This window comes from Vanacampus margaritifer, chromosome 18, assembly GCF_051991255.1.
Source record: "Vanacampus margaritifer isolate UIUO_Vmar chromosome 18, RoL_Vmar_1.0, whole genome shotgun sequence".
NCBI lineage: Eukaryota > Metazoa > Chordata > Actinopteri > Syngnathiformes > Syngnathidae > Vanacampus > Vanacampus margaritifer.
This window is the reverse complement of record NC_135449.1, coordinates 1,311,819-1,337,222: the sequence shown is the minus strand read 5'-3', so window position 1 is coordinate 1,337,222 and position 25,404 is coordinate 1,311,819. Positions and strand designations below refer to the sequence as shown.

The following is a 25,404-nucleotide window of genomic DNA, read 5'->3' as shown; positions in this document are numbered from 1 at the left end:
TTGCGGAATTCTCTGCCAATTCCTTTTTGCTGCTTTTCATATCAATACTTTGACAAAGCGACCGTGACGTCAGACATGTGGGCGATATGTTTATTATTCAATTAGAATTATATTTATTGATTTGGCACAATTATTATAAATTATATTAGTAATTGAATAAATTATACACGGTAGAGCCATAATTTAGTTAGGTTATTCTAACAAAAATAAATTAAATGCAGTACTGTATATTGTCATATAATAAAATAATGCCATGGTCTAGTAATATTTTCGGAATCCTTTTAAAACTACTTGTTGAGTAAAAAAAAAAAATCCAATGTATATGCATATAAATGCAGAATATTTGGTCTAATTTTAGCATCGTTACATTTTCTAGTATGGAATATATTATTCTTATTATTATCATCAAAATGGTTTGTAATGCTACTATTTACAATAAATCCAGAGTATTTGTATAATTTAACCATCATGGCCAATGCTAGGCAACTAAACATTTTGACAATAAATTATTTTTTTATTTTTTTTACAAATCACCCATCATGGCATATTTTGCCAATTCAAATGACTATTAATAATGCAAAATGATTGGCATAATGTACCCGCCGTGGCATCTTCTGGCCAACTCCAATTATTTTGAATAAATCCAGATTCTTTTTTGTCCGCGCAATTTAACCGCCATTGCATCCTTTGGCCAACAAAAACGATCCATAAAAAGGACAATTGTATCGTTTTAATTATGTCAATATTTGACGTGATCAGTTTGTTCTTTATTCAGGCAAGTAAGACAACTTAATAGTATGCATGTTGTTTTGTCTGCGGCGTGATCAGCTGTGGAGTGTGTCAGATTAAAAAAAAAAAAAAAAAAAAGTGATAAGACGTCCAACCGGTTGAGTTTCCGCGTGTGGAATGTGCCAAACACTACACACACATATTTGCCTTTTTAGGGCATGAGAATCTATTACGTAATTCCAGAAAGCAACGCTCCGATCGCCAAACGGGATGCGGAAAGGAAAGGGAGGGCTGGAAATGTTGAGCGACGTTCGCGTCGGCCAATGGCAAGCGAGGAAGACCCACCTTCCCGCTTTGCGATTGGCCAGGAGGCGGGGCATCGTAACGTGACGTTGCGGCTGGTTGGGACAGTCAAGGGAGTTTCATGGTTCTTTACGCCGAGTGAGCGAGCTTGCGGGGGCGGGAAAAAAGTCACTCGAAAGCGGGCGTCTGACTGGGAGAAGCGGCCATCTCCGGTGCCTGGAAGTCTGACTTCCCCTTCCCCCCCCAATTCTCCTTGTTTTGTGTTCGGAAGACTTGTATCGCCATGCCTGTGTTTCACACGAAGACGATCGAAAGTATCCTGGAGCCGGTGGCCCAGCAGATCTCCCATCTGGTGATCATGCATGAGGAGGGCGAGGTGGACGGCAAAGCGATCCCCGACCTGACGGCACCGGTGGCGGCCGTGCAGGCGGCGGTGAGCAACCTGGTCCGGGTGAGTTGAGCCGAGCCGCGCGCACACTCCCGACGCTTCCGTTGTACATTCCGGCTACCTGTAGCTTTCGGAAGAAACTTTTTTTTTTGCCACATTACGAGACGGCCGCGGTGGTTTGACGGGCATCAAAGAGGGCATCAAGTTACCTCGCCATTGACGCCCTTTTTCCCCTTGAGAATGGCCCCTCCTGCTTACCGTAGCTTCACGTAGGCACAACTTTGCACCGCAACGTCATTTTACTGCACTTTTAAAACAATATTCAAGTGTCAATTCAATTGATTGTTTTAAACTCCAGGTTCATAAAAGAAGCAATTCTGATCCCAGGTACCACACAAATAAATCAAAAAAATACAACTTAAGGAATAGTTGACCTGAACAAAGCCTTCGTATTAGGGAGCTTGTCAAACCCTAAATGTGTCATTGCAGTTCCTCCAAGGAGATTCCAGTTGAGTCATTGATATCGACCAATATCAGCCATCTTTCCAGGGTTCCTTTTGTCCACCGCTTGGAAAAGGTTAAAGGGCCCGAGGAGGAAAATTCTCCACAGCAGTGCTTATTATTTTTGTCATGATATCCTGCAATATACTCCAGAGTTTGTGTGAAAAGGCAAAGAAATGCCTTTCGGTTCTGCAATTAATTAATTTGTTTATTTTTGTGGTTTGGTTGATAATTGGTTGTGTCGTGATTAGTTTCAATTCGGTTTGAGTCGGTGGGATTCGTATGATTCGATTTCATTTGCTACAGCTTTGTTCAGGATGACTTATTTGTTGTCATTTTGCATACATTTCAATGGATTTGTCAGTACCGTGAAAGTAGCATTTCCATCTATAATATATCCAATAAAAGACGATACGTGTCATATTTTTCAAAGTGGATTGATTCGGTTCGGTTTGATGCACTCGCATCTTTTAATTCAAGAAATTATTATACGGTAGTGTATCATTCCAAACCCAGAATGTGCATGCATAGTTAGACAGATCATTTGAACCCTGATCATATTAAATGTGCAAAAATCAAATGGGGCCCGGTGCTGTGCCCTGGGGCATCCCTCCACCGATTCAAAATGGCCTATTTGTTTTTCTTTTGTTTATGAAAAACCTCACTAAATTGTGCAATCTCTTTGTTAAATCCCGCCCACTAAAAGACACGTTTCTGTAACAGTCGGTGGTTAGCGTTCATTTCCTTAATCAGCTGCGCTGTGTATTTAGAGGTTGTGTTTTTGTTTTTTTTAAATTGTGGTTTTCCCACAAAGCCGCACGAGGAAACTGTTGCCCATCTGAAACATAAAATGCAAAGTAAAAAAAAAAAATAGACGTTAGAGGAAAGGCAACTAAAGTGTATTTTGGGTATTTTCTGTGTGTGGTCAGTTTTTTTTTCTGGTGGTTTTCTACACATTTGAAAAGTCGCTACATGAAATTGGACAGATAATTGCCCTGCAATGTATTTTGCTTTGTCGGTTTTGCAGCTTTTCAAGGGCAGGCAGCTAACTTTTGATTTGGACCAAAAGTACCGATAAATCCTGTCTTTTTATTATTTTTCTTTTTTTTAGATTTCGATGCGTTTTAGGAAGTCAAATGAATTGAGGAAGTGTTGGACATTTTAGACCAAATTTCCTGGATCTTCTCTTGACAGACTTCCGCCTTAAATGTTTGCAATGATCACAGGTGAGGTTATTGTTGACTTTGCATTAACGCTCTTCATTTCATCAAGACACAATTCATCGTCCAAATTCCGAACCGTCGAAAAATTTGATGTTGTCCGTTGCGAGTACGGTGACGCAAATAGCCAAAATCGGCAAATAATGGACGACCCCCCCTTGAAAATGTTTAGAATGGTTTATATGAATAACTTAAAACCCTAATTATATTCCAAATACATTGTGTGCAGATTATTTGTTATTTAAAACAGTTAAAAATAACAAATACTACTTTTTTCTTTTTTTTGGGACAAAAAAAGTATAGATAGCCTACAATATGGTATCTATACTTTATATATGGTAACCATTCTTTACATTTCTGACTTAATGATACAGAGCTCCTCTCAGTCTTGCAATATATCACGTATGTCGCAAATGACTCTCCTTACTTGGCCACTTCTAGACCTTAACGGGCCGTTAGCCGTTAGCAGCTAGCTTAGCTAGTGACCGTTCAGTTTGATGCGCTGGCATCTTTTGCAAATCACAAACCAGTGGGCGCTTTTTCATTGTAGTTCATTTGAGAATCCGGCTGTAGTTACTGGGAAAAATGATCCAATCTTCTATTTGCTTAGTCCAAGATTGTGGTTTCTGGTTTTCGTCCTGGCACTCGAGATCAATGCCCTTGTCAGCGTTTCCAGTCGCCGCGGCAACCCTATAACATTGACATTTGCTCCTGCTATGATGTCACTGCACTTCCAAGGTAGCGATCCGTCTGCTCGTGTCTTCATGACTCACCCGAAGTTCAGAGGAGAAAAAAAAGGAACTCCGCACTCTCCATCTCTCGCCCGATTGGCGGCCGCGTGAAGATTTCCAGCTGCGTTCCTAATGTATTCCGCCGCTCTTGTCTCGAGTGATCGAGTGTTAGCACGCAGTTGTCAAGTCCATGAGGAGTCCGTGACGCCCCCCCAAAAGGAACAGGAAGCTGCCGTTTCATCTAATTGCGTAGCTGGCCGACTTCCTCCGGGCGAGGCCGCGTCATTAAAGAGAAGCACATGTTGCGCACGCGCTTCCTGTGAGGACATTCGGATGATCTTGCAACAATGACGGAAGCACATTTGAGACAGAAATGAAACGATTTGGCTAATAAATGTATTATTTACGGCTTGACACTACTTTTGATATTTCCATAATCGGAGGTCCACAAACCTGGCATGGACGGGAATTTAATTTATAGGAATTGGGTTGGATCTTAATAGTGAAGTTAGATATAGTTAGGGAAAATCCATTTGAGCAGAATCCTAATCAAAACAACTTAGTTTCACGGTTGGTACCTTTTGAAGTTCCCGGTATTTAAAGTTTTTTTTGAGGTATGAATATTTGCTTGCTTACTCTTTTAGTTGGGTGCCAAAATGTGCGGTTTGTGCAAGTGGCGAGGAAAACCGTCTATTCCAGAGGTGGGCATCGAGGGCCGAAGTCCTGCAGGGTTTGCATGTTTCCCTTCTCCAACACAGCTGATATATGATCAGCTCATCAGCAAGCTCCGCATAAGCCTGATAACGATCCCGTGGATTGGAATCAGCTTGTGTTGGAAGTGAGAAACCTCCAAAAGCTGCAGGACTCCGGCCCTCGAGGACCCAGATTGCCCACCTCTGATCTATTCTGAATGAATCGGGTTGAGGATTGGCCGGCACATCTCACTGGACGTCCTCCGAACTTGGTTGATTGAAGCCCGTTTCAGCAAGATCCAACTTCCCGTCTTGTCTTTTCTTTGGCTCTGATCGAAACAACGGAGCAGATGCTAATGAGACATGAATGCCGGGAATGTGTGGAATTCCCAGCGAGCAGGCGCGCGGCGTCCTTACGCACTCTGGGGGAGGTCAACCCCCGAAACAAATGACATTTGGTCCATCACAGTTCAGTGAACAGGCAACATTTTTTTTCAAGACGGGTGCTTCAATTTATTGACAGGCTGGATATCAGTTCCAAGACCAGGACCAAATCCAGTCAAGCCTGCAACGGTCTCTTTTCAAGCTCTCCGAAAATGACTTTGTTTAGCCGAGGGAGCAAATCTAAGATTCAAGACTTCGGCTCTTCCTTCCTTCCGGAGCGTTCATTTGTTTGGTTGCTCTTGAGATTCGGGACGGCCGCCGTGTCCTGAAGGTCTCCTTTCCAAAGTCTGGGAGAACTTTGAAGAAGTCGGTCCAAGACGGCTAAAAAAGTCGGCTAAAGTTGGCACCACATGGCCGTAATTACTCTCTGGTGAGCCGCATATAAACAACCCGTGCGCGGTTTTAGCGGTAAATGACACGGCAACGAATGTGCGGCTATAAAAAGCTAGTGTTGCTATTGTTTCAACGGGAACGCTACTTTTATCGGTGCTGCCGTTCGTTTGAGTTCAGACTCCGATTTGAGCCGCGTTGCACTGCGTCATTTTTATAGTTCCTTTTTATAGACTTTTGGGATCAAGAGAGGAATGCCGGGGGACAACCGGCTTCCTTTGAGTGTTGGCTTCCTGTTTGTGTTGGTGTGCTGATCACAAGGCTCCGACTGCCCCTGGAGACGCTGCGCTATGCGGATCCGCCTGGCCCGATCCGAGCGCTCAAGGCAGGATTCATTTACTACAATCTCAACATACAAGAAGTACTGAATCGGGTGTTCCCTGTTTTCACCTGCCTTTCAGACCCGGCATTTAAAGATGTAAAAATCTCAGGGTTGATGAAGTTGAGCTTTTGCACAAACAATCCTTTAGCCCAGTGGTCCTCAACCCTGGTCCTCAGGGACCGGTATCCAGCCTGTTTTCCATGTCTCCCACAGCCAACACAGGTGGAGATCGTTATCAGCCTTCTCCAGAGATTGCTGATTAGCTGATGATATGAATCACCTGTGTTGGCTGTGGGAGGCATAGAAAACAGGCTGGATACCGGTCCCCGAGGACCAGGGTTGAGGACCACTCCTTTTAGCCAACCAAGCCCACTGTGTCCTCCTCCATATGGAAAGTGCAGCACAAACTCTGCTTTTGTTGAGGTTGTTTGAATCCCATTCAGATGGGAAGCATCCAAGCGGGCAAATACTTCCGAGTCCTCCGACGGTCTGGAACAGGACGGACGACACACCTTTCTACTAACCTTGCACTCTTGCCAGTTCACACCCCAGTTAAAACTCTTTGAGGAGCGGTTCAGGGGAAGGACTTCTTTTGTGTTCTGTAAACCAGGTCACGCTTGGGTGAGTTTGGTGTGGAAAGAAGCCCAACAAGTCCTCAGAACTTTTAAAAGTTCCCACACAAAGGCTTCCCCGAGGAGCCCAAATTCTGTATTTCTTTCACACTTTATTCAAACTTTTTAATGGCATCATTAGTCCAAATCCAGAAGTGGCAAATCCACGTCCAGAAAGTAAAAACCCTGCCAAAGTTCGGCTTTAGCCGCGGGTGCTTCTACTGCTTGTTTACCTGCCGATCGAGTGGCGTGGCAGGGTTTTTGCCCTCTGAACCTGGATTTGCCACCTGTGGTAACCCCATTGACATGCACCGCTTCCGCCGACGACCTTCAATTCAAGATGTGCCACCGGGGAGGGGCTTGCGCAGCTCGCAAGCCGCCGGTCCGCCGTGGAAAGCTTGAGGCAGCGGCGCGGATGAAGTGGCCGCTCTCTTTGGGAACAGACGCTCTTTGTTGCCGGCACGTCGCTCTGCCGGGAGAATGAAAGGCGGCTTAGACAGAGCGGGCCTCTCATATGGCCGATCACTTGCGCACAATGCTTGGTCAGTCCCCACAGAGATCGGTCGCTGTATTAACCACGGGGGTAAAGCCGGCGCAAGGTTTTGCATCCTCTGTTATGGATTCTCCCTTTGACACAAATGGAGCTTGTCAATATCCTTGAGGTCTTTGTTTGCAGTAGTTGTTGTCCTTCTATGTAGTACTGATGCTGTTGTTTGTGGTGGTGGTCCAACCCTCTTAAGCCCCTCCCCCCCATCCTGGATAGATCCCTTCAAAAGCCAAAAAATGGCCTTTGACCCACGATGACTCAAGAGTTGAACGACGAAGGTCGCGTCTTTCAAGGTCAACGCCTTCATAACGTCTGTCAGGCGCTATCAATACACCACGTCGGTAGCGACCGGTCACAAATCAAACAGGCCACCAGGATATCGTATCGTGTTACATGAGCCCAATAGGACATACGGCACAAAGAACTCTTGCTTAATTGTGGTTTGGAATTCACAACTTCACTTATCCCAAATTGCTTTTTTTTTTTTCTCCTCTCATTTTGTGCTTGTGTGCTATTTAGGCTAGCCGGCGAGCTAACACCATCGATGACCCTCATGTGGTCTTGTTTGTGTCGTATAGTTTCACTTACTCAATACAGTCTCCGGCCACTAGGGCTGCGTATGAATCAGTGGTGACTCGAGTCGCAAATTAAAACCAACGGCGAAGAAGAACCTTCGGATTCAAGTCAGAACCTTTGGACTTGAGTCATAACAGGTCGTAAGTGCGACATATGTCGTGCAATTGCGGGAAAGCGTTAGCATGAAATTCCACTGTGAAGTCGTCAGTCAATCAAGTCCTGTCAGGCGGCAGATCAACACACCAGAGACGACATGTTAGCTTAGCGTTAGCTATGACAAGGCTAGTACAGCAATTAAAGTAAAATCAATTCTATATAATGTTTTATAAATACATTTGTCATTTTTGGGACTACGACGTGTTTTTCGGCGCAAGTACAAATTAGCAAGCCATTGGACTTGCTTCGGGTCTCGTTGGTTCGTGTCAAAACAAAGAGCGAATGTGGATTTTGGGTGCGATTCTGAGCCCTACTAACGCCTCCGTTGAACGCACAATGCAGTGTATCTTCCGCTCTGGCCTTGAACATTGTGGAGGGGGGTCGGGGGGGGGGGCTTCCCCCCGGTTGGCTCGCAGTCCCCACAGCTGAGCCGGGGGGGCTGCCGGGCCGACAGCTGCCGGGTCTTCCTGACTTGGCTGCCTGCGTTTCCTCATCAGTTTAACGCTGCGCCACGTCCGAGTGTCCAATCGGTGACAGGAAGACATGAAGCGTCCACGCCATAAAACACTTGGAAAAAGATTGCCGGATGTCACGATGACATGACAAGTTGAATTCGATTATTGGACTGATCTGACTCATTCAGCCACGCCTGGCTTGGGTCAAAGTTCGAAGTGGTCCAAAAAGTCTTGGTCCAATGAAGAAAGATGAAATGAGTTTGTCCCTGAAGATGAAGACTGCCAAGCGTCACAAAGTGCTTGATCTTGACAGTTGGGACGCTCTTCGATTTTCCGTAGCATTTGTCCTCATTCGGGTTACACGGGCTAACGTTTTAGTGGTTACACTCGTGACTGGTCACCACTCGGTCGCTAATTAAACATCCTCGAGTTTCTATCTTGAGCAAGGCGGTCCAACTTCCAACCTGAATTGAGCCAGGACAAAAAGTCTTGGACTCCGCATTGCAAACAAGTCATTCCTGTCGCCTTCATTCGGTCCAAAATTTGTCTGGACTTGACTTCAGCTCCTAAATCTAGCGCTGTTCTGTTCTGGTAACAATCTGGTGCAACGGCGCATTTAGGACAAGCGCTAATGCGTTAGCTCACTTCTTAATACTCTTGGACATTTTGTGTGTTTGGTTTGTGTGTCTGCGCATCTGGAACGACTTAAGGGATTTTCTTCAAATTTGGCGCTGGTGTCAATTTCAACTCAAAAGATCAGCAGATTCGATTTTTGGCTGCTGTACAAACCAGTTCTGAGCCGCACGGTGTTGGAAGCGTCTAAAATCCAATATTAGTTGAAGACATTTGGAACGGTGGCAGTGGAGCAGCTTTACATTCAGTGGGTGGTCAGAAGTGTGAGCGTGTTACATCCTTCCCCCTTCGCTATGCTAACCAGCGTTAGCTAGCGTTAGCTAGCGTTAGCTAGCGTTAGCATGGCTTTGCCCTTAACTCTTTGGCTCTTTGGTTGACACTTTAGGGACCAAATGTGTTCAAATAAGCTTCTTTTGTTTTCTCTGCGTGTTTGCAAATGATTTTAGGTATTGTTTCTACTTTTCATCCGCTCACACGTCCGTCCGTAACGTTGTTGGGCTTCCCAAACGTTGGGTAAAGATGCAGTCGTATATGCCTCCTCCTTCCTGACTGAAATGTGTGTCATCTCTCGCCCGTGGCAGCTTGACACGGGTGACTTGCATCCCCCCCCCCGTGGCGCTTAGGTCACGGTGGAGGTGGTGTTGGTGTGTGTGTGTGTGTGTGTGTGTGTGTGGGGGGTCATTTAGACGTTCAGCTGTTTTACACATTATGACTACTGGGGCTTGTCGTACCTCGTCCCTCTCCCAAGATGAAGGAACATCTTTGTCCAGCCAATGTAGAGACGTATTTAACAGGGTTGAAGTGGTCGTACTGGTTGGAGGTTGTTTCTTTGCCCCCCCCACCTCCAACTTCCAATTTTTGTGTTAAACAGCAAAGACAATAGTGCTTAAAAAAAAAAAAAAGTAATCTATTTTTAAATATGAAAGACCCCACACGAGAAGATCAAAATAGGCATGTGTGTAATTTCTGGCCTCAGCGTGCTCCGAGTCTCCTACTTGCAACAGTTTGGCTTTAGCCCCATGTGCTAGCTAGCTAGCTCCCTAGCTAGCTAGCTAGCTCCCTAGCTAGCTAGCTAGCTCCCTAGCTAGCTCCCATGGTGCTTGTCTACCTGCTAGGGAGCTAGCTAACTAGCTAGCTATCTAGCACCGTCTGTGGCAGGGTTTATTTAACTTTGGCTTTAGCCCCATGTGCTAGCTAGCTAGCTAGTTCCCTAGCTAGCTCCCTAGCTAGCTCCCATGGTGCTTGTTTACCTGCTAGGGAGCTAGCTAACTAGCTAGCTATCTAGCACCGTCTGTGGCAGGGTTTATTTAACTTTGGCTTTAGCCCCATGTGCTAGCTAGCTAGCTAGCTCCCTAGCTAGCTCCCATGGTGCTTGTTTACCTGCTAGGGAGCTAGCTAACTAGCTAGCTCCCTAGCACCGTCTGTGGCAGGGTTTATTTAACTTTGACTTTCTGGACCCGGATTTGCCATCTCCGTCCATTTAAGGATTTGCGATTGTTGACCCTGTTTCGAGCAGATCGGATCGGATTTTCGCCCAGAAAGGACAATCTTTCATCAAACATCCAACAATTGAACATGATCGGAATCGAGTCAAACTGCTGAAATTTAGCATGATTTTTTTTTTTTCACTTTGAATATCAATGATTATTGATTGGCCTTTGATTGTTTTCTGATACAATCGGAGAGAAGAAAAGAAATGACCCTTGACACGTCCCACATCGCTCAAACGAATGATCTGAAATGTTTGTTGGTATGCGTTGACCCTGCGTTGTGATTGCCGCGACCGTTTTCTGATTTGCAAAACTCGACACACCCTCTACCACAGGATCATCACTCATAATAATGGTTGAGAGAAGTTAGCCAGTTGGCCAATTGGCGAATTTGACTGCAAGTTTGCAAGTCCTGATTTTTGGGTCCGCTAGCTTCGATCCCATAACCGATACTTGATAGCAACGACTTGATGATTGTGAACATTGCCGTTGTGTTCAAGGCATCTCGTGTCTTCCAGGTGGGGAAGGAGACGGTCCAAACCACGGATGACCAGATCATGAAAAGGGACATGTCGCCGGCGTTTATCAAGTAAGTCGTCGTCCTCCTCGCGGCTCCCATAGAAAGCAGATGTTTGCTGCCCAGGCAAAGGTCACATCAAAGGTCACACATGGCGTGTTAAGTGCCTTTGCGTCTCGGCCTGCTTGAGCGCCGATAACGCTTCTGCGCTTGCGCCTTCTGCGCTCGCTTTTTCATGTTACGAGAAAGTCAACGGTAAGGAAACAAAACACGTCATTCGCGCCAGCTACTCCGCAGGTTAGCGCTTTAGCATCCGGTTGCTAATCGATCGCTCTATCACTAATCAGTCTTGTCCACTGGCGCCCACGTCACTCACCAGTCCGGGCCTTTAATATAATGCAATCAAAGTCACAGATAGGACAGTAGAACATGGAACAAATGAGTGGCAATTCATTTCATTTGTGTGATTTGAAATGCGAGTGTCAAACTGTCACGGAACAAATTCAACTCATGAGTCAAAGTAGCGCCGCGTCTATTTCCAAAGCGTCTTTTTGTTTGTTTTGCGAAGATCATTTTAACCATTAAGCGGCGCTCAGCTGCTGCCTGTTGCATGTCACCGAGCGAGAGCGCAGCCAAGGGACATATCTCAAGAACCCCGCGCCCGGGCCCCCCCCACCCCCACCCCCAGCCTCGCTCCTCGCCACAAGGTCAGGCACAGGTTGGCCCGCCCGACACATTTGGCGCCTCCGAGTCACATCGTCACCTCGTCGTCATCCATCAACGCGTGTGTCGGAATGCGTCGCCTGCCGCTAAATATAGAAGCTGCAGGGGTCCGATTAATGGCCGCTTGTTGCTCTGAAGGACGTGTGGGCTTTGAACGCGCTTCTCCTGGAGGTCCAAGCAGCGCCACAAAAAGCAGACTTGGCTGGGAAGAAATGTTGAAAATCATTCTTTATTTTCATCTTCGAGTGCCGTCTGTGTGTTGTGTGTAATTAGGAAATGAAAATCATTTTCTTGATTTGAGTCGAAACAGATGTTTGCAAATGTCTTATTTGGATTAAACACGGAACGTAATCGGTCTTCTTTCACGATGGATTTACAGAAATCAGTCAACAATTACTTTTGATATGCTGAAATCAGCGGATTTGGACCGTTTTAAATACAAAAAATGGCTCCAAATGATGACTGGATTATTAAAATGGTTGCTGATTAATTTGATAATCGATGAATTTTGACAGCTCGAGACTGGATACATTTTCTAGCAGAAGTCTGTTCAAATGTGACCTCCATAAAATGGCAACAAAATACAAAATGAATCCCGAGGAACTCTTCAGTTTTGTCAAAGGTTTGTCCTCCGACAGAGTTGAGAACGCGTGCACTAAGCTGGTCAAGGCGGCCTCCATGCTGAAATCGGACCCGTACTCGGTCCCCGCTCGCGACTACCTCATCGACGGCTCTCGGGGCATCCTCTCCGGAACCTCGGACCTGCTCCTCACCTTTGACGAGGCCGAGGTATTTCCCGCCCACTCAGCCCAAGCCGCGAGGTCCCAGTAGTCTTAAATGTCTCTCTCGTACCTTTCAACGCAGGTCCGCAAAATCATCCGGGTGTGCAACGGCATCTTGGAGTACCTGAAAGTGGCAGAGGTGGTGGATTCCATGACGGACCTGATCACCTACACAAAGAACCTGGGACCAGGTAGAGGAGGCAAACATATTTACACTAGGGCGCGTTATAATCGACGAAAGCCAAAGTTTCCGACGCTGTGAAAGTACCCTGAATGCACCATTTTGCTTGCGTAGCATTAGCAACTAGCAAGTGTGTTCTGGGTATTGTGCCGTCTCGAAGCGTCTTTTAAGATGTTTAATGACACCCCAGTAAGTTGGAGTTAACTGTAAAACTAAACGCACGACAAAAAGAATTGCATCCGCTGTATATTTAAATATAAAACACGCTAGCCTAGTGCTAATGCTAAAAGTAAAGGGAGGATCGCATTCAAATGCTAACCAGAAGTTAGCATCGTCTTTGGGAGTGTTTTTCTTTTTTTTTTTTTTTTTTCTCTCAGAGAGCTCAGTATTGTTCATTCGATTTGACATCATCATTGCTCTCCTTTTTTTTTAAAAAAAACAAACAAATCAATTTAAAAAAATTTAATAAATGTTTTTTTTTTTTTTAAAATATATATATGCATATACACACATATATATATATATATATATATATATATATATATATATATATTTTTTTTTTGTATGTGGGTGAGTATGTGTATGTGCGTGTGTGTGTGTGTGTGTGTGCGTGCGTGCGTGCGAGCGTGTGTGTATTCATCAGTTCACCTAAAGCCCATTAAAAAAAAATCCCATACTAATAATATAATATAATAATAAATTGCCAGATGCAGAAACATCAATGTAAGTTATCACGATGTAGTGGCTCTCGCTAACAGACAGAATTAAGTAACCAGAATTAGGTTAAAAAATTCTATATACGTAGACCATGTTTCTATAAATTTTGATATTTGGTTTTTATTTGAGGCAGATATTTTTTCCATTAAAATGTGATTTATGAGGAGGTTAGACCATTGGTCGATATTCAGAGTTTGTTTATTTTTCCAGTTAACAAGAATTGTTTTTTTTAGCGATAGTAAGGGCTACAAGTGTAGATTGAAATTGTTTATGTGGTAAGTCAGTTGTTGTTAGGTCACCTAGCAAACACAAGTTTGGAGATAAAGGTATCCTACAGTCCAAAATAGCGGAAAGTTTTTCTAAGACTTTAGTCCAGAAATACATAACCGGAGTACATAACCATAAAGCATGAACATAAGTGTCTGTAGTGTTTTGTAAGCATTGGAGACAAATGTCGGAGTCTGAGAGTCCCATTTTCTTCATCATATTTTGAGTAATGTATGTTCTGTGAATAATTTTATATTGGATAAGTTGTAAATTTGTGTGTTTTGTCATTTTAATTGCGTTTTCACAAACTTGAATCCAAAAGTCAGGTTCCGGTGCTATAGACAAGTCTGTCTCCCATTTCGAGATGGGTAAAGACATTTTATCAGTATATGAAATTAGTTAATATCTTTAGCTAAAACAGGGAGTGTTTTTCTTGCAAATAACGAATATTCACACACAAATGCTGCGGGAACACAATTTTATTCATTATCTCTATTTTTTAAAATAACCGTCCGATTAATCGGTATTTTATCGGTCGGGCCCTAATTTACACAAGTACCGATATTGTTGTGGCTCCAGCAGCCTTTCTCGGAACCAATTTAGAAGGAAAACATTTAAATCGGACAATGGAATTGGCAATTGATGTGTCTGGCGGTTGTCGCCGACGACTCGCCGTCCGCTCATCGTTGCTGCTTTCCGATGTCCAGGAATGACCAAGATGGCCAAGATGATCGACGAGCGGCAACAGGAGCTGACCCACCAGGAGCACCGCGTCATGCTGGTCAACTCCATGAACACGGTCAAAGAGCTGCTGCCCATCCTCATCTCAGGTTAGCCGCGCGAAGCTGGCGCCCGCGCTCGCCATCCCGCTCTCATTGGCTGGCCGTCCAGGTATCAAAATCTTCGTGACCACCAAGACGTCGGGCAGCCAAGGCGTGGAGGAGGCCCTGAAGAACCGCAACTTCACCTTTGAGAAGATGAGCGGCGAGATCGTGGAGATCATCCGAGTGCTGCAGCTCACGTCTTGGGACGAGGACGCCTGGGCAAACAAGGTGCGGGTTCGACATTCATTCATTCCAGCCTCCCACCAAATTTTTTTTTATAATGCTTTTACTTATTAGTTGGTAAAATAGCACTTAACAATTCACACTTCATAAAAGCAATGACGTCATAACATGAAATGTAAAGAAATGTAAGCATTTTTGCTACATTTTGCTTAATTCAACGAACATTGTACGTGCTTTGGTTTGCCACCGGGGGGCAGTATAACAAACTCGCCATAACGCGGTTCACTTTTCGCGGATTTTTTTTTGTGCGCAATTTTGCATGTATTTTATATTTACAGTAATGTACCTATTTTATAAAATTTGAGGTTTGAACATTGAGAATGTTAAGACAAGAAAGAAATGTGAGAAAATGTAAATGCCTCGATGAGTTGTAGAGCCTTAAAACTTAATAAATAATATAATGAATGTAAAACATAAAGCTAACTACTTTGCGCATTTCATTTATTGCAAGTATTTTTTGGAAGCTAAAATGAGGGAACACTGTATTAGTCGTTTTTGGCAGATTATAAAGTTAGCACGTCTAAGGCATTTCCCTTTGTGTGTTAGCATTAAGCTAGCAGACTTCAACGCAAATACATGTTGTTGTTTTAAAATGCATGGATTGTAATTCACTTCATTTTGTTCTGTCTAAGCCAAAAAAAATTGTCCGAACGACAAAATGACTTGGGTGGGGGGGTTTGGTCATGGTGCAGATTGTCACCTATTTTGGGCGTTTGGTTCTGGAACGCATCAGCCACGATAAACCATATTGTGGCCGTTTGCTAAGAGGACTTCATTGAATTTGAGCATGCGACGCCTCTTTCCACTCGCCAAACTGCTCGTTCTTAATCTACTTTTCTCACCTTTTTGTGTCCATTTTCCTTCCCGTCATCTATTTCTGGAACGATGTTTGTATTTATGTGGTTCTTCTTTCTTTTTTTCTTTTTTTGTGTTCCTTTCTCCCTTCACCTCCTTCTGTAGAAGGTAAGCGTCACCTCTCTCTCTCTCACTCTGTCGCTGCTTGTGCAGTTGCATGTCTCGGCCACCTGCGTGCGCTGCCTTGTGCTTTTTTGTGATGCGTGCCATTTGGATCGGATTTCAGATGCTAATCGTTTGGTGTGGGTTGAGGAACAAAAACATCAATAGTTTGTCTTCATTTTAGGAAAGTGCAAAATAAAATGATTGTTGTTTTAGGAAACAAAAATATCAACAGTTTCTTCTTTTTAGGACAGTGCCAAATAGTTTGTCTTCTTTTTAGGAAACAAAAACATCAATATTTTGTCTTGTTAGGAAAGTGCAAAATAAAAACGATTGTCGTTTTAGGAAACAAAAACATCAAAAGTTTCTTCTTTTTAGGACAGCGCCAAATAGTTTGTCTTCTTTTTAGGAAACAAAAACATCAATATTTTGTCTTGTTAGGAAAGTGCAAAATAAAAACGATTGTCGTTTTAGGAAACAAAAACATCAAAAGTTTCTTCTTTTTAGGACAGTGCCAAATAGTTTGTCTTCTTTTTAGGAAACAAAAACATCAATATTTTGTCTTGTTAGGAAAGTGCAAAATAAAAACGATTGTCGTTTTAGGAAACAAAAACATCAAAAGTTTCTTCTTTTTAGGACAGTGCAAAATAAAAAGTTTGTTGTTGTTTTTGTGCTTTTTTGTGATGCGTGCCATTTGGATCGGATTTCAGATGCTAATCGTTTGGTGTGGGTTGAGGAACAAAAACATCAATAGTTTGTCTTCATTTTAGGAAAGTGCAAAATAAAATGATTGTTGTTTTAGGAAACAAAAATATCAACAGTTTCTTCTTTTTAGGACAGTGCCAAATAGTTTGTCTTCTTTTTAGGAAACAAAAACATCAATATTTTGTCTTGTTAGGAAAGTGCAAAATAAAAACGATTGTCGTTTTAGGAAACAAAAACATCAAAAGTTTCTTCTTTTTAGGACAGTGCCAAATAGTTTGTCTTCTTTTTAGGAAACAAAAACATCAATATTTTGTCTTGTTAGGAAAGTGCAAAATAAAAACGATTGTCGTTTTAGGAAACAAAAACATCAAAAGTTTCTTCTTTTTAGGACAGTGCCAAATAGTTTGTCTTCTTTTTAGGAAACAAAAACATCAATATTTTGTCTTGTTAGGAAAGTGCAAAATAAAAACGATTGTCGTTTTAGGAAACAAAAACATCAAAAGTTTCTTCTTTTTAGGACAGTGCAAAATAAAAAGTTTGTTGTTGTTTTTGTGCTTTTTTGTGATGCGTGCCATTTGGATCGGATTTCAGATGCTCATCGTTTGGCGTGGGTTGAGGAATGGTCAACCGTGACACTTTGTTGATTTTGGGTCCGTTTTGCCACAATTAGCCTTAAAATATAGTTGAATTACATCATTATTCCCAAACATGTTGAAAACGCTGTCAAAAAGAGCTTTTTTACAACAAGGCCCTGGCTGGTCTCTTATACTCTGCTGCCACCTGCTGGCCATTTTATTGTAATAACTACCCTTGCTTTAAGCCACTTCATAAAAAGAGCTTTTTGGTTTTGAAGTTCTTGTGTTTGAATGACTTAAGACTTGAATCTGAACTCGTCCCCGCCGGATGTGCCGTCTGTCGGAGTGTAATTCTCTTTCCGTCTTTCTACCCGGAAAGGACACGGAGGCCATGAATCGAGCGCTGGGACTCATCGACTCCAAGATGGCTCAGGCCAAGAACTGGCTGCGCGATCCCAACGCCCCGCCAGGTAGCAACGTCGTAAGAGCGCCGGCGCCGCCGTCGGAGACTCGTTGGCCGATGCCGGTCTTGTGTGCCGGCAGGGGACGCGGGCGAGCAGGCCGTCCGGCAGATCCTGGACGAAGCCGGCAAAGTGGGCGAGCTGTGCGCCGGGCGGGAGCGCAGGGACATCCTGGCGACCGCCAAGACGCTGGGTCAGATGACGGACCAGGTGTCGGAGATGAGGGCCAGGTACGGACGAATAACGCCGGGATAGAAAATCAGGTGACCTTGCGCAGTTTGGGGTTCTGCTGGACATGGACAGCAGCTTATTAAGAAAATAGAATTGGTAAAAAAAATTAAAAAAAAAAACGGGTGAAAACATAATAGTAAATATTGTATGAAAAATATAAAAAATTCAGAGATGCTGAAATATTAACATGGATTGCAACAAAAATATTTGAAAATAATAATAATAAAAAATGTTAGATGGAAAATGAAGAAAGATTGCAAAAACATTGATCGCATCTGATGCACTACAAAAATATTTGAAAAAACTAAATGCACTTAAATTTCAATAAAAATATGACAAAATAATATAAACAAATGTTACAAATAATAATAAAAATAATTGGATAAAAAAACGGACAAAAATACAATATTATAGGTGATTTAAAAAATAAAATATAAAAAAACAATTTATAAAAAATTAAATAAAATTAGAAAAGCAGGAATTTAAAGCCTCCAAAAGCAGATGTCAAAGAAATATGCACGTGTGCTTCTTTATGACATCCATGCTTTCTACCACAGAGGTCAGGGCGCGTCCCCCGCCGCCATGCAAAAGGCCCAGCAGGTGTCCCAGGGCCTGGACGTCCTGACCGGCAAGGTGAAAAACGCCGCTCGCAAGCTGGAGGACATGACCAACTCCAAGCAGGCCATCGCCAAGAGGATGGACGCGGCCCAGGCCAGTTGCCGCCCCCTCGCCAGGAAACCATTTTGGCCCGAGAGGCGACCGTTTCACGCTGTTTTTGTTTTTTCCCCCCCGCCGTCCGCAGAACTGGCTGGCCGACCCGAACGCCGCCCCGGAGGGGGAGGACAACCTCAAGGCTCTCCTCATGGAGGCCAAGAAGATCGCCGACATGTGCGAGGACCCCAAAGAACGGGACGACATCTTGCGCTCCATCACCGAGATCGCCGGCATGACCGCCAAGTTGTCGGACCTCAGGAGACAGTAAGGACTTGGGCGGGCGAGATCTTAAGTTTTTCTTTTTAGTAAAGTGAAAAATAAAAACAATTGTCGTTTTTGGAAACAAAAAGTTCAATAGTTTCTTCTTTTTAGTAAAGTGCAAAATAAAAAAATTGTCTTCTTTTTAGGAAACAAAAACATCAATAATTTGTCTTTTTTAGTAAAGTGCAAAATAAAAACAATTGTCGTTTTTGGAAATGAACATCAGTAGTTTCTTCTTTTTAAGACAGTACAAAATAAAAAGTTTGTCTTCTTTTTAGGAAACAAAAACATCAATAGTTTGTCTTCATTTTAGGAAAGTGCAAAATAAAATGATTGTTGTTTTAGGGAACAAAAATATCAACAGTTTCTTCTTTTTAGGACAATGCCAAATAGTTTGTCTTCTTTTTAGGAAACAAAAACATCAATATTTTTGTCTTGTTAGGAAAGTGCAAAATAAAAACGATTGTCGTTTTAGGAAACAAAAACATCAAAAGTTTCTTCTTTTTAGGACAGTGCAAAATAAAAAGTTTGTCTTCTTTTTAGGACAGTGCAAAATAAAAAGTTTGTCTTCTTTTTAGATAAAAAAAACAGTCATGTTTGTCTTCCTTTTAGGAAACAGCAACATCAATGGAAATGTGTTTAACGGGCCAGAGTCGGAAAACGTAGATTGGATGTCGGATTAGAAGTGTGGTGGCACGTCATGTGTAGATTTTGTGGTTTGTTTTTGCTGAAAGCAGATTGTTGATGTGATCCCGTAGGGGGAAAGGCGACACCCCCGAAGCCAGAGCTTTGGCCAAGCAGATCGCCACGGCCCTGCAGAATCTGCAGTCCAAGACCAACAAAGCCGTGGCCAACAGCAGGCCCGCCAAGGCCGACGTCCACTTGGAAGGAAAGATCGAGCAGGCCCAGCGCTGGATCGACAACCCCACCGTCGACGACGGCGGCGTCGGTCCGTGCTCGCTTCTCGTTTCTTCCCTGGGGATTTGGCGAACGGCGAATGCCGGACCGTGATTTCTCCGCTTGCGTCCTCAGGCCAGGCGGCCATCCGCGGGCTGGTGGCGGAGGGCCGCAGGCTGGCCAACGCTCTGCCGGGCCCCTTCAGGCAGGAGCTGCTGGGCAAATGCGAGCAGGTGGAGCAGCTCATGGCCCAGTTGGCCGACCTGGCGGCCCGCGGCCAGGGCGACTCCCCTCAGGCGCGCGCCGTCGCTCAACAGCTACAGGAGGCCCTCAAAGTAAGATTGCTCGCAACTCACAAGACTTTGAATGGCCGGCACCAACAGTTAGCTGTCAGAGACCGTCAAACAGCACCCTCTTCTGGATGTTTGTGGAAGTACAAGCCAATGTATGGGATATTGTTAAGGGATCTACTGTACGTAGGACACCATCTGTTAAGAAAATAGAATTGGCAAAAAAAAAAAAAATTCAAAACATAATACCTAAATATTGTATGCAAAATATACAAATATCAGAGATGCTGAAATACTAACATGAATTGCAACAAAAATATTTGAAAATAATAATTTAAAAAATAGTGGAAAAACATTGATCACAAAAATATTAGAAACAACAAAATGCACTTAAATTACAATAAAAATATGACAAAATAATATAAACAAATGTCACCCAAAAATAGGAAAATGAATAACTGGACAAAAATACAATATTATGGGTGATGTGATTTAAAAAATTTAAAATTAATAAAATAAAATGATTAATTAAATAAAAAAAATACGCAGTCAATGTGTAGAGGAGGAAAAATATCTTGGGGGAAACAAATACTACAACAAAATATTCAAAAAATATTACCACATATTAGACAAAAAATACAAAAGCGTTAGATGAAAAATATACAAATATTAGAAAAACATGATGAAATACGAGATGTATTACAAGAAAAAATAGAATTAGAAAATAACAGAATTTTTTTGGGGTTGAAAAATGAAGAAGCCTTTGTTAGAAGTGTTAGAAGAAAATATTACAATACCTATTTTAAAATGCAGAAGAAATATTAGAAAATAATAGAAAAAGGGAGACAAAAGAAGAATGCGAATGTTTCCAGTTGCTAAAAGTCATGCCGACATCTGCACGTCCCTCCCCAGGACCTGAAAGGCAAAATGCAGGCGGCCATGACTCAGGAGGTTTCCGACATCTTCAGCGACACCACCACGCCCATCAAGTTGCTGGCCGTGGCCGCCACCGCGCCTCTGGACGCGCCCAACAGGGATGAGGTCGGCGTTGGCATCCGCCACACGTTTTCACTGTCAAGCGCCGCCCGCTTTTTGCCACTCGCAAGCACCCTGGCACTTCGATCGTTTACAAACAAAGCGGTGTGCTTCCATCGTCCTGCAGGTGTTTGACGAGCGGGCCGCCAACTTCGAGAACCACGCCAACAGGCTGGGCGCCACGGCGGAGAAGGCGGCCGCCGTGGGCACGGCCAACAAGAGCACGGTGGAGGGAATCCACGCCGCCGTCAAGTCCACCCGGGACTTAACGCCGCAGGTATTCGCTCCTTCGTGCTCGCCCCAACGCGTGTTAAGCTTGAGCTGCCGTTTGACGACCGGGCTCAACTCGCCGTGCAGGTGGTTTCCGCCGCCAGGATCCTGCTGAGGAACCCCGGCAACCAGGCTGCCTACGAACATTTCGAGACCATGAAGAATCAGTGGATCGACAACGTGGAGAAGATGACGGGTACCGGCAATCGGAGCCCTTCAAAAAAACACATGCATATGTTGCGGGACACACTTTTTTGGCCAAAGAACAAAAAGCCCAACAAAAAAAAATGCTATTAGAATTTTGTACAGAAATATTTTTTAACGCACTGCAGCAAAAATATTCGAAAATACTACAAAACATTAGACAACAACTGCACTCATTGCACAAAATACACAAGAATTGCAAAAAAAATAATTTGAGAAAAAAATACAATATAAATGAGACGAAAACTGCATAAATATCACGAAAACCTAAAATATTACAAGAAAAGACAAATAAATTGGGAAGACAAGCCCAAAAAGATTATGATTGTAAATATTAGGGGAAGAAAGTGTTTACATAGACAGAAATACAAAATATTAGAAAATAATACGTACTGTTAAACAGCAAATGTTTTCAAATTAGGTACAAAAATATCCTACAAAAATCAGGAATACTCAAAATATTTGAATTAACATAAACTAATTCCATCTGAAATAAAATACACAATTATCAGATATTATAACACAAATAATTATTAGCATACAAATATGAGAAGTAAAAAGATGCCTATATATATATATATATATATATATATATATACTTAACAATAATGAAAATAATATAAATGATTAGACAAATAAAAAAAAATTATATTAGAAAAATACAAAAATAGAAACTAATGCACAAAAAAAATCTGAAACCAAACATATTAAAGAAATAATAAAAAATACGAAAAGGCACAAAATGCAAACCTGTGAAAAATACACGAAAATAAAATGTTCAAATAAAAATAATAGAAGTGGTTGGACAAAATGTTTGATAATCAAACCTCGTTTGTACGGCAGCCTAATAATATTGACGGCGTGCGTTTAGGTTTGGTGGACGAGGCAATTGACACCAAGTCCCTGCTGGACGCTTCGGAGGAGGCCATCAAGAAGGACCTGGACAAATGCCGCCTGGCCATGGACAAGCAGCAGCCGCAGATGCTGGTGGCCGGCGCCACCAGCATCGCCCGCCGGGCCAACCGCATCCTGCTGGTGGCCAAGCGCGAGGTGGAGAACTCCGAGGACCCCAAATTCCGCGAGGCGGTCAAGGCGGCGTCCGACCAGCTCAGCCAGACCATCTCGCCCATGGTCATGGACGCCAAAGCCGTGGCCGGGAACATCCAGGACCCCAGTACGTCCGAGACAAAACAAACGGGCCCAACGGGCCCAACGGGCCCAACGGGCCGGCCCTTCTAAAATGTCTTTCCCCGCAGATCTCCGCAAGGGCTTTCTGGACTCGGGCTACAAAATCCTCGGCGCCGTCGCCAAGGTCCGAGAGGCTTTCCAACCTCAGGAGCCCGACTTCCCGCCGCCGCCTCCTGATTTGGATCAACTTCATGTAAGTCGCACAACAGGGACGCACTTTGAAGTGATTGGATCAAAGGTGATCATATTTACATCGGCCGCAGCTCAACGACGAGCCGGCGCCGCCCAAACCTCCTCTTCCCGAAGGCGAGGTTCCTCCCCCGAGGCCGCCGCCGCCAGAAGAGAAGGACGAGGAGTTCCCCGAGCAGAAGGCCGGCGACGTGGTCAACGAGCCCATGATGGTGGCCGCCAGGCAGCTCCACGACGAGGCCCGCAAGTGGTCCAGCAAGGTATGACACGCACGCACACACACACACACACACACACACACACACACACAGCTAAATGTATATTGGAAAATAATCTCGGATCTGAAATGTATCCCCTGCCGATTTCACAAAAAAAAGGTAAACAATATTTGACAATAAATATGAAGGAAATATACAAATATTTGAAATTGATATGAACAAAAAAATACACAAATATGATGAATATGTTATGCATTTTACACAAAAAAAAATACTGACAAAGTGTAACAAAAAGTGTCAAATATACACAAATGTTATGTAAATACTGGGCGGGGGGACTTAAAAAATAATAAAATAAAAACCAATATGAGAAGGAGGAAACAACTTAATACAAAAAATATGAAGATTTAGATTAGAAAATACGATTTTTGGGGGAAAAATACTAGATATTGATGCAAAAATATGAAACCACTAATATTAAATGAAAAGCATATTTAAAAAATAAAATATATATTTAGAATAAGAAAAAAATTAGGAAAAAACACAGAAAATATTTGAAATAAACAAAAAAAAAGCCAAACAAGAAGCATAAGAAAATGACAAATAAGGAAAAAAAAAAACCTCAATTAAAAATTAAACCAATAAATGAAGGCAAAATACTACAGTCATGTGACGTCGCACCTCGGCGCCGCAGGGCAACGACATCATCGGCGCGGCCAAGCGGATGGCCCTGCTCATGGCGGAGATGTCGCGGCTGGTGCGCGGCAGCAGCGGCAACAAGCGCGCCCTCATCCAGTGCGCCAAGGACATCGCCAAGGCGTCCGACGAGGTCACGCGGCTCGCCAAGGAGGTGGCCAAGCAGTGCACCGACAAGCGCATCCGGACCAACCTGCTCCAGGTCGCACGCCGCAACCATCAGCGTCACGCTTTTACATACAGATGAATTCAAGTCGAGCTGACTTTCTTACCCGGCTGCAGGTGTGCGAACGCATTCCCACCATCAGCACTCAGCTCAAGATCCTGTCCACGGTCAAGGCCACCATGTTGGGTCGGACCAACATCAGCGAAGAGGAGTCGGAGCAGGTGAGGGCTGCTCACTTTTTTGACCGCGCGCACGCTTGCACTTTTGCTCGATTGAACGGTGTCCGTTGCAGGCCACCGAGATGCTGGTCCACAACGCTCAGAACCTGATGCAGTCCGTAAAGGAGACGGTGCGGGAGGCCGAGGCGGCGTCCATCAAAATCCGCACGGACGCCGGCTTCACCCTGCACTGGGTCCGCAAGACGCCTTGGTACCAGTAGAAACGAAAGCACAAAAGGAGAGGATCCAGGACGGCGCCCTGCGGGGACGCCAAATGGGCAGGAAAAGCCTCAACGGGGCTTCGCTTCTGACTGTGAACGTGCGTGCGTGCAAATGTGTTGACGAATCCCGGGAATATCAAGTATATATTTGGATTAGAAACAAGTTGGATTTCTCATCACCTAGATTTCTTTGCTGTACTCTTTGAAATGTGGACATCGTCGTACTGATAATTGCCAACCTCTACGGTGAACCACACACACACATGTTGCTGATTTGGAAGATAAAAGTAGTTGTTAGCCGCCAGGGAACTATGTTGAAGGAGCTGCTTTTAGACAAAATTGTGGTCTGCTGCCATCATGCTGGCAATCATAAACCTTTTTTAAGAGGATTCTCAATTATTTGCAGATTTTTGCCTACACACTCTAAAAAGGGCCGATCCTCTACTTGGGTCAATTTGGCCCAACTTTGAGTCAACAAATGAGTCTTTTAGTGTAAAGCAACTCATAAATATTGGTCAGATCCCTTACTTGGGTCATTTTGTATTAAACAACATAGAAAGTTGGCTCAAATTGACCCATAAAGTGGACCAATCCATTTTTGATCCATAATTGGGTTACTTTTGACCCAACCGTTTTTAGAGTGCACATATTTTGTTAGTGTTTCCCAACCTTTTTTTTTTCCCGAAGGCACAAATTTCACATAAAAAAAAACCAAAAACATTACAGCACAGCTCCAAAAAAAAAAAAGGGCACAAAAACTATATCTAGTGCATTTACAAACTAAAGCCTGCTAGCTTAATGCTAACATATAATGCAAAACGCCATAGAAATTAGCATTGATGTGTGGACCAATCAAGTTGAATTGAATCATTGGCACAGTGGTTGGGAATCAGTTTATTTTTTTTTTAAATTTTTATACACGCTACTCGCTGTATCATCACAAGCATACAAAAGGAATCACTGTTCTTGTTCTGTTGTTGATTTTACTTAACGTCATTTTAGCAAATTTCCTCTGCCAAAGACTGTTCTTGTTGAAATGCTTCCTTCACTTGTGCTATGTAGAGATTAAAATGTTTGCGCTATTGAAATTCAGACAAAAACGATCTTGAAGAACACCAAATATGGTCAGGAACAAATAGCATCATTTCCGCAAGGTAGGATGCTCAATAAGAAGCACAGTGTCGCCATATACACAAAAAAGAAAAAGAGCGCCAATGTGCCTTTGGAACAGAACAGACTTTACAAATGATACATTTTCAGATGTTTAGTATCACTTGCACAAAAAAAAAAAGTGTGTAAAGTCACACCTGCCTCACTATGCAAATCCTCTCCCCAGGTGTGCTTATTAACAGCCGACTCTAATGTCTGCATTATGCCAAGTGTACTCCGTGGCACGGATCGCGTGCCTCGCCAGCCTTCACATTTTCTTTTTTTTTTGTAATAAAGCATTTCATAGCACTTGAAGT

General features: G+C 43.4%; 1 protein-coding gene and 1 long non-coding RNA gene across 2 annotated transcripts; one reads left to right on the top strand and one right to left on the bottom strand.

The window, feature by feature from the left end:
* Positions 1-1,140: 1,140 nt before the first annotated feature.
* Positions 1,141-25,402, top strand: LOC144038542 (vinculin). The gene is made up of 21 exons (XM_077551107.1): positions 1,141-1,483; positions 10,707-10,777; positions 12,067-12,217; positions 12,293-12,401; positions 14,083-14,205; positions 14,267-14,427; positions 17,059-17,149; positions 17,223-17,370; positions 17,929-18,082; positions 18,174-18,349; positions 19,105-19,295; positions 19,379-19,578; positions 20,446-20,574; positions 20,696-20,845; positions 20,926-21,034; positions 21,914-22,216; positions 22,299-22,423; positions 22,494-22,679; positions 23,332-23,535; positions 23,616-23,720; positions 23,792-25,402. Exons 1-21 carry the CDS (start codon positions 1,316-1,318, stop codon positions 23,936-23,938), a joined length of 3,201 nt encoding a protein of 1,066 aa, XP_077407233.1. The 5' UTR covers positions 1,141-1,315; the 3' UTR covers positions 23,939-25,402.
* On the bottom strand, positions 3,305-4,309 carry LOC144038737 (uncharacterized). The gene is made up of 2 exons (XR_013289276.1): positions 3,915-4,309; positions 3,305-3,831 (listed from the first exon to the last, which is right to left on the bottom strand). It is a non-coding gene; the product is annotated as an uncharacterized LOC144038737 (long non-coding RNA).
* Positions 25,403-25,404: the final 2 nt, after the last annotated feature.

What these genes read in the sequence shown, in the direction of transcription:
- LOC144038542 (XM_077551107.1), top strand. Translation starts at nt 1,316, where the DNA reads ATGCCTGTGTTTCACACGAAGACGATCGAAAGTATCCTGGAGCCGGTG. An exon ending in CCCGGGACTTAACGCCGCAG is followed by an intron (nt 20,846 to 20,925) that starts GTATTCGCTCCT and finishes CTCGCCGTGCAG; the next exon opens with GTGGTTTCCGCCGCCAGGAT. An exon ending in CCCGCAAGTGGTCCAGCAAG is followed by an intron (nt 22,680 to 23,331) that starts GTATGACACGCA and finishes TCGGCGCCGCAG; the next exon opens with GGCAACGACATCATCGGCGC.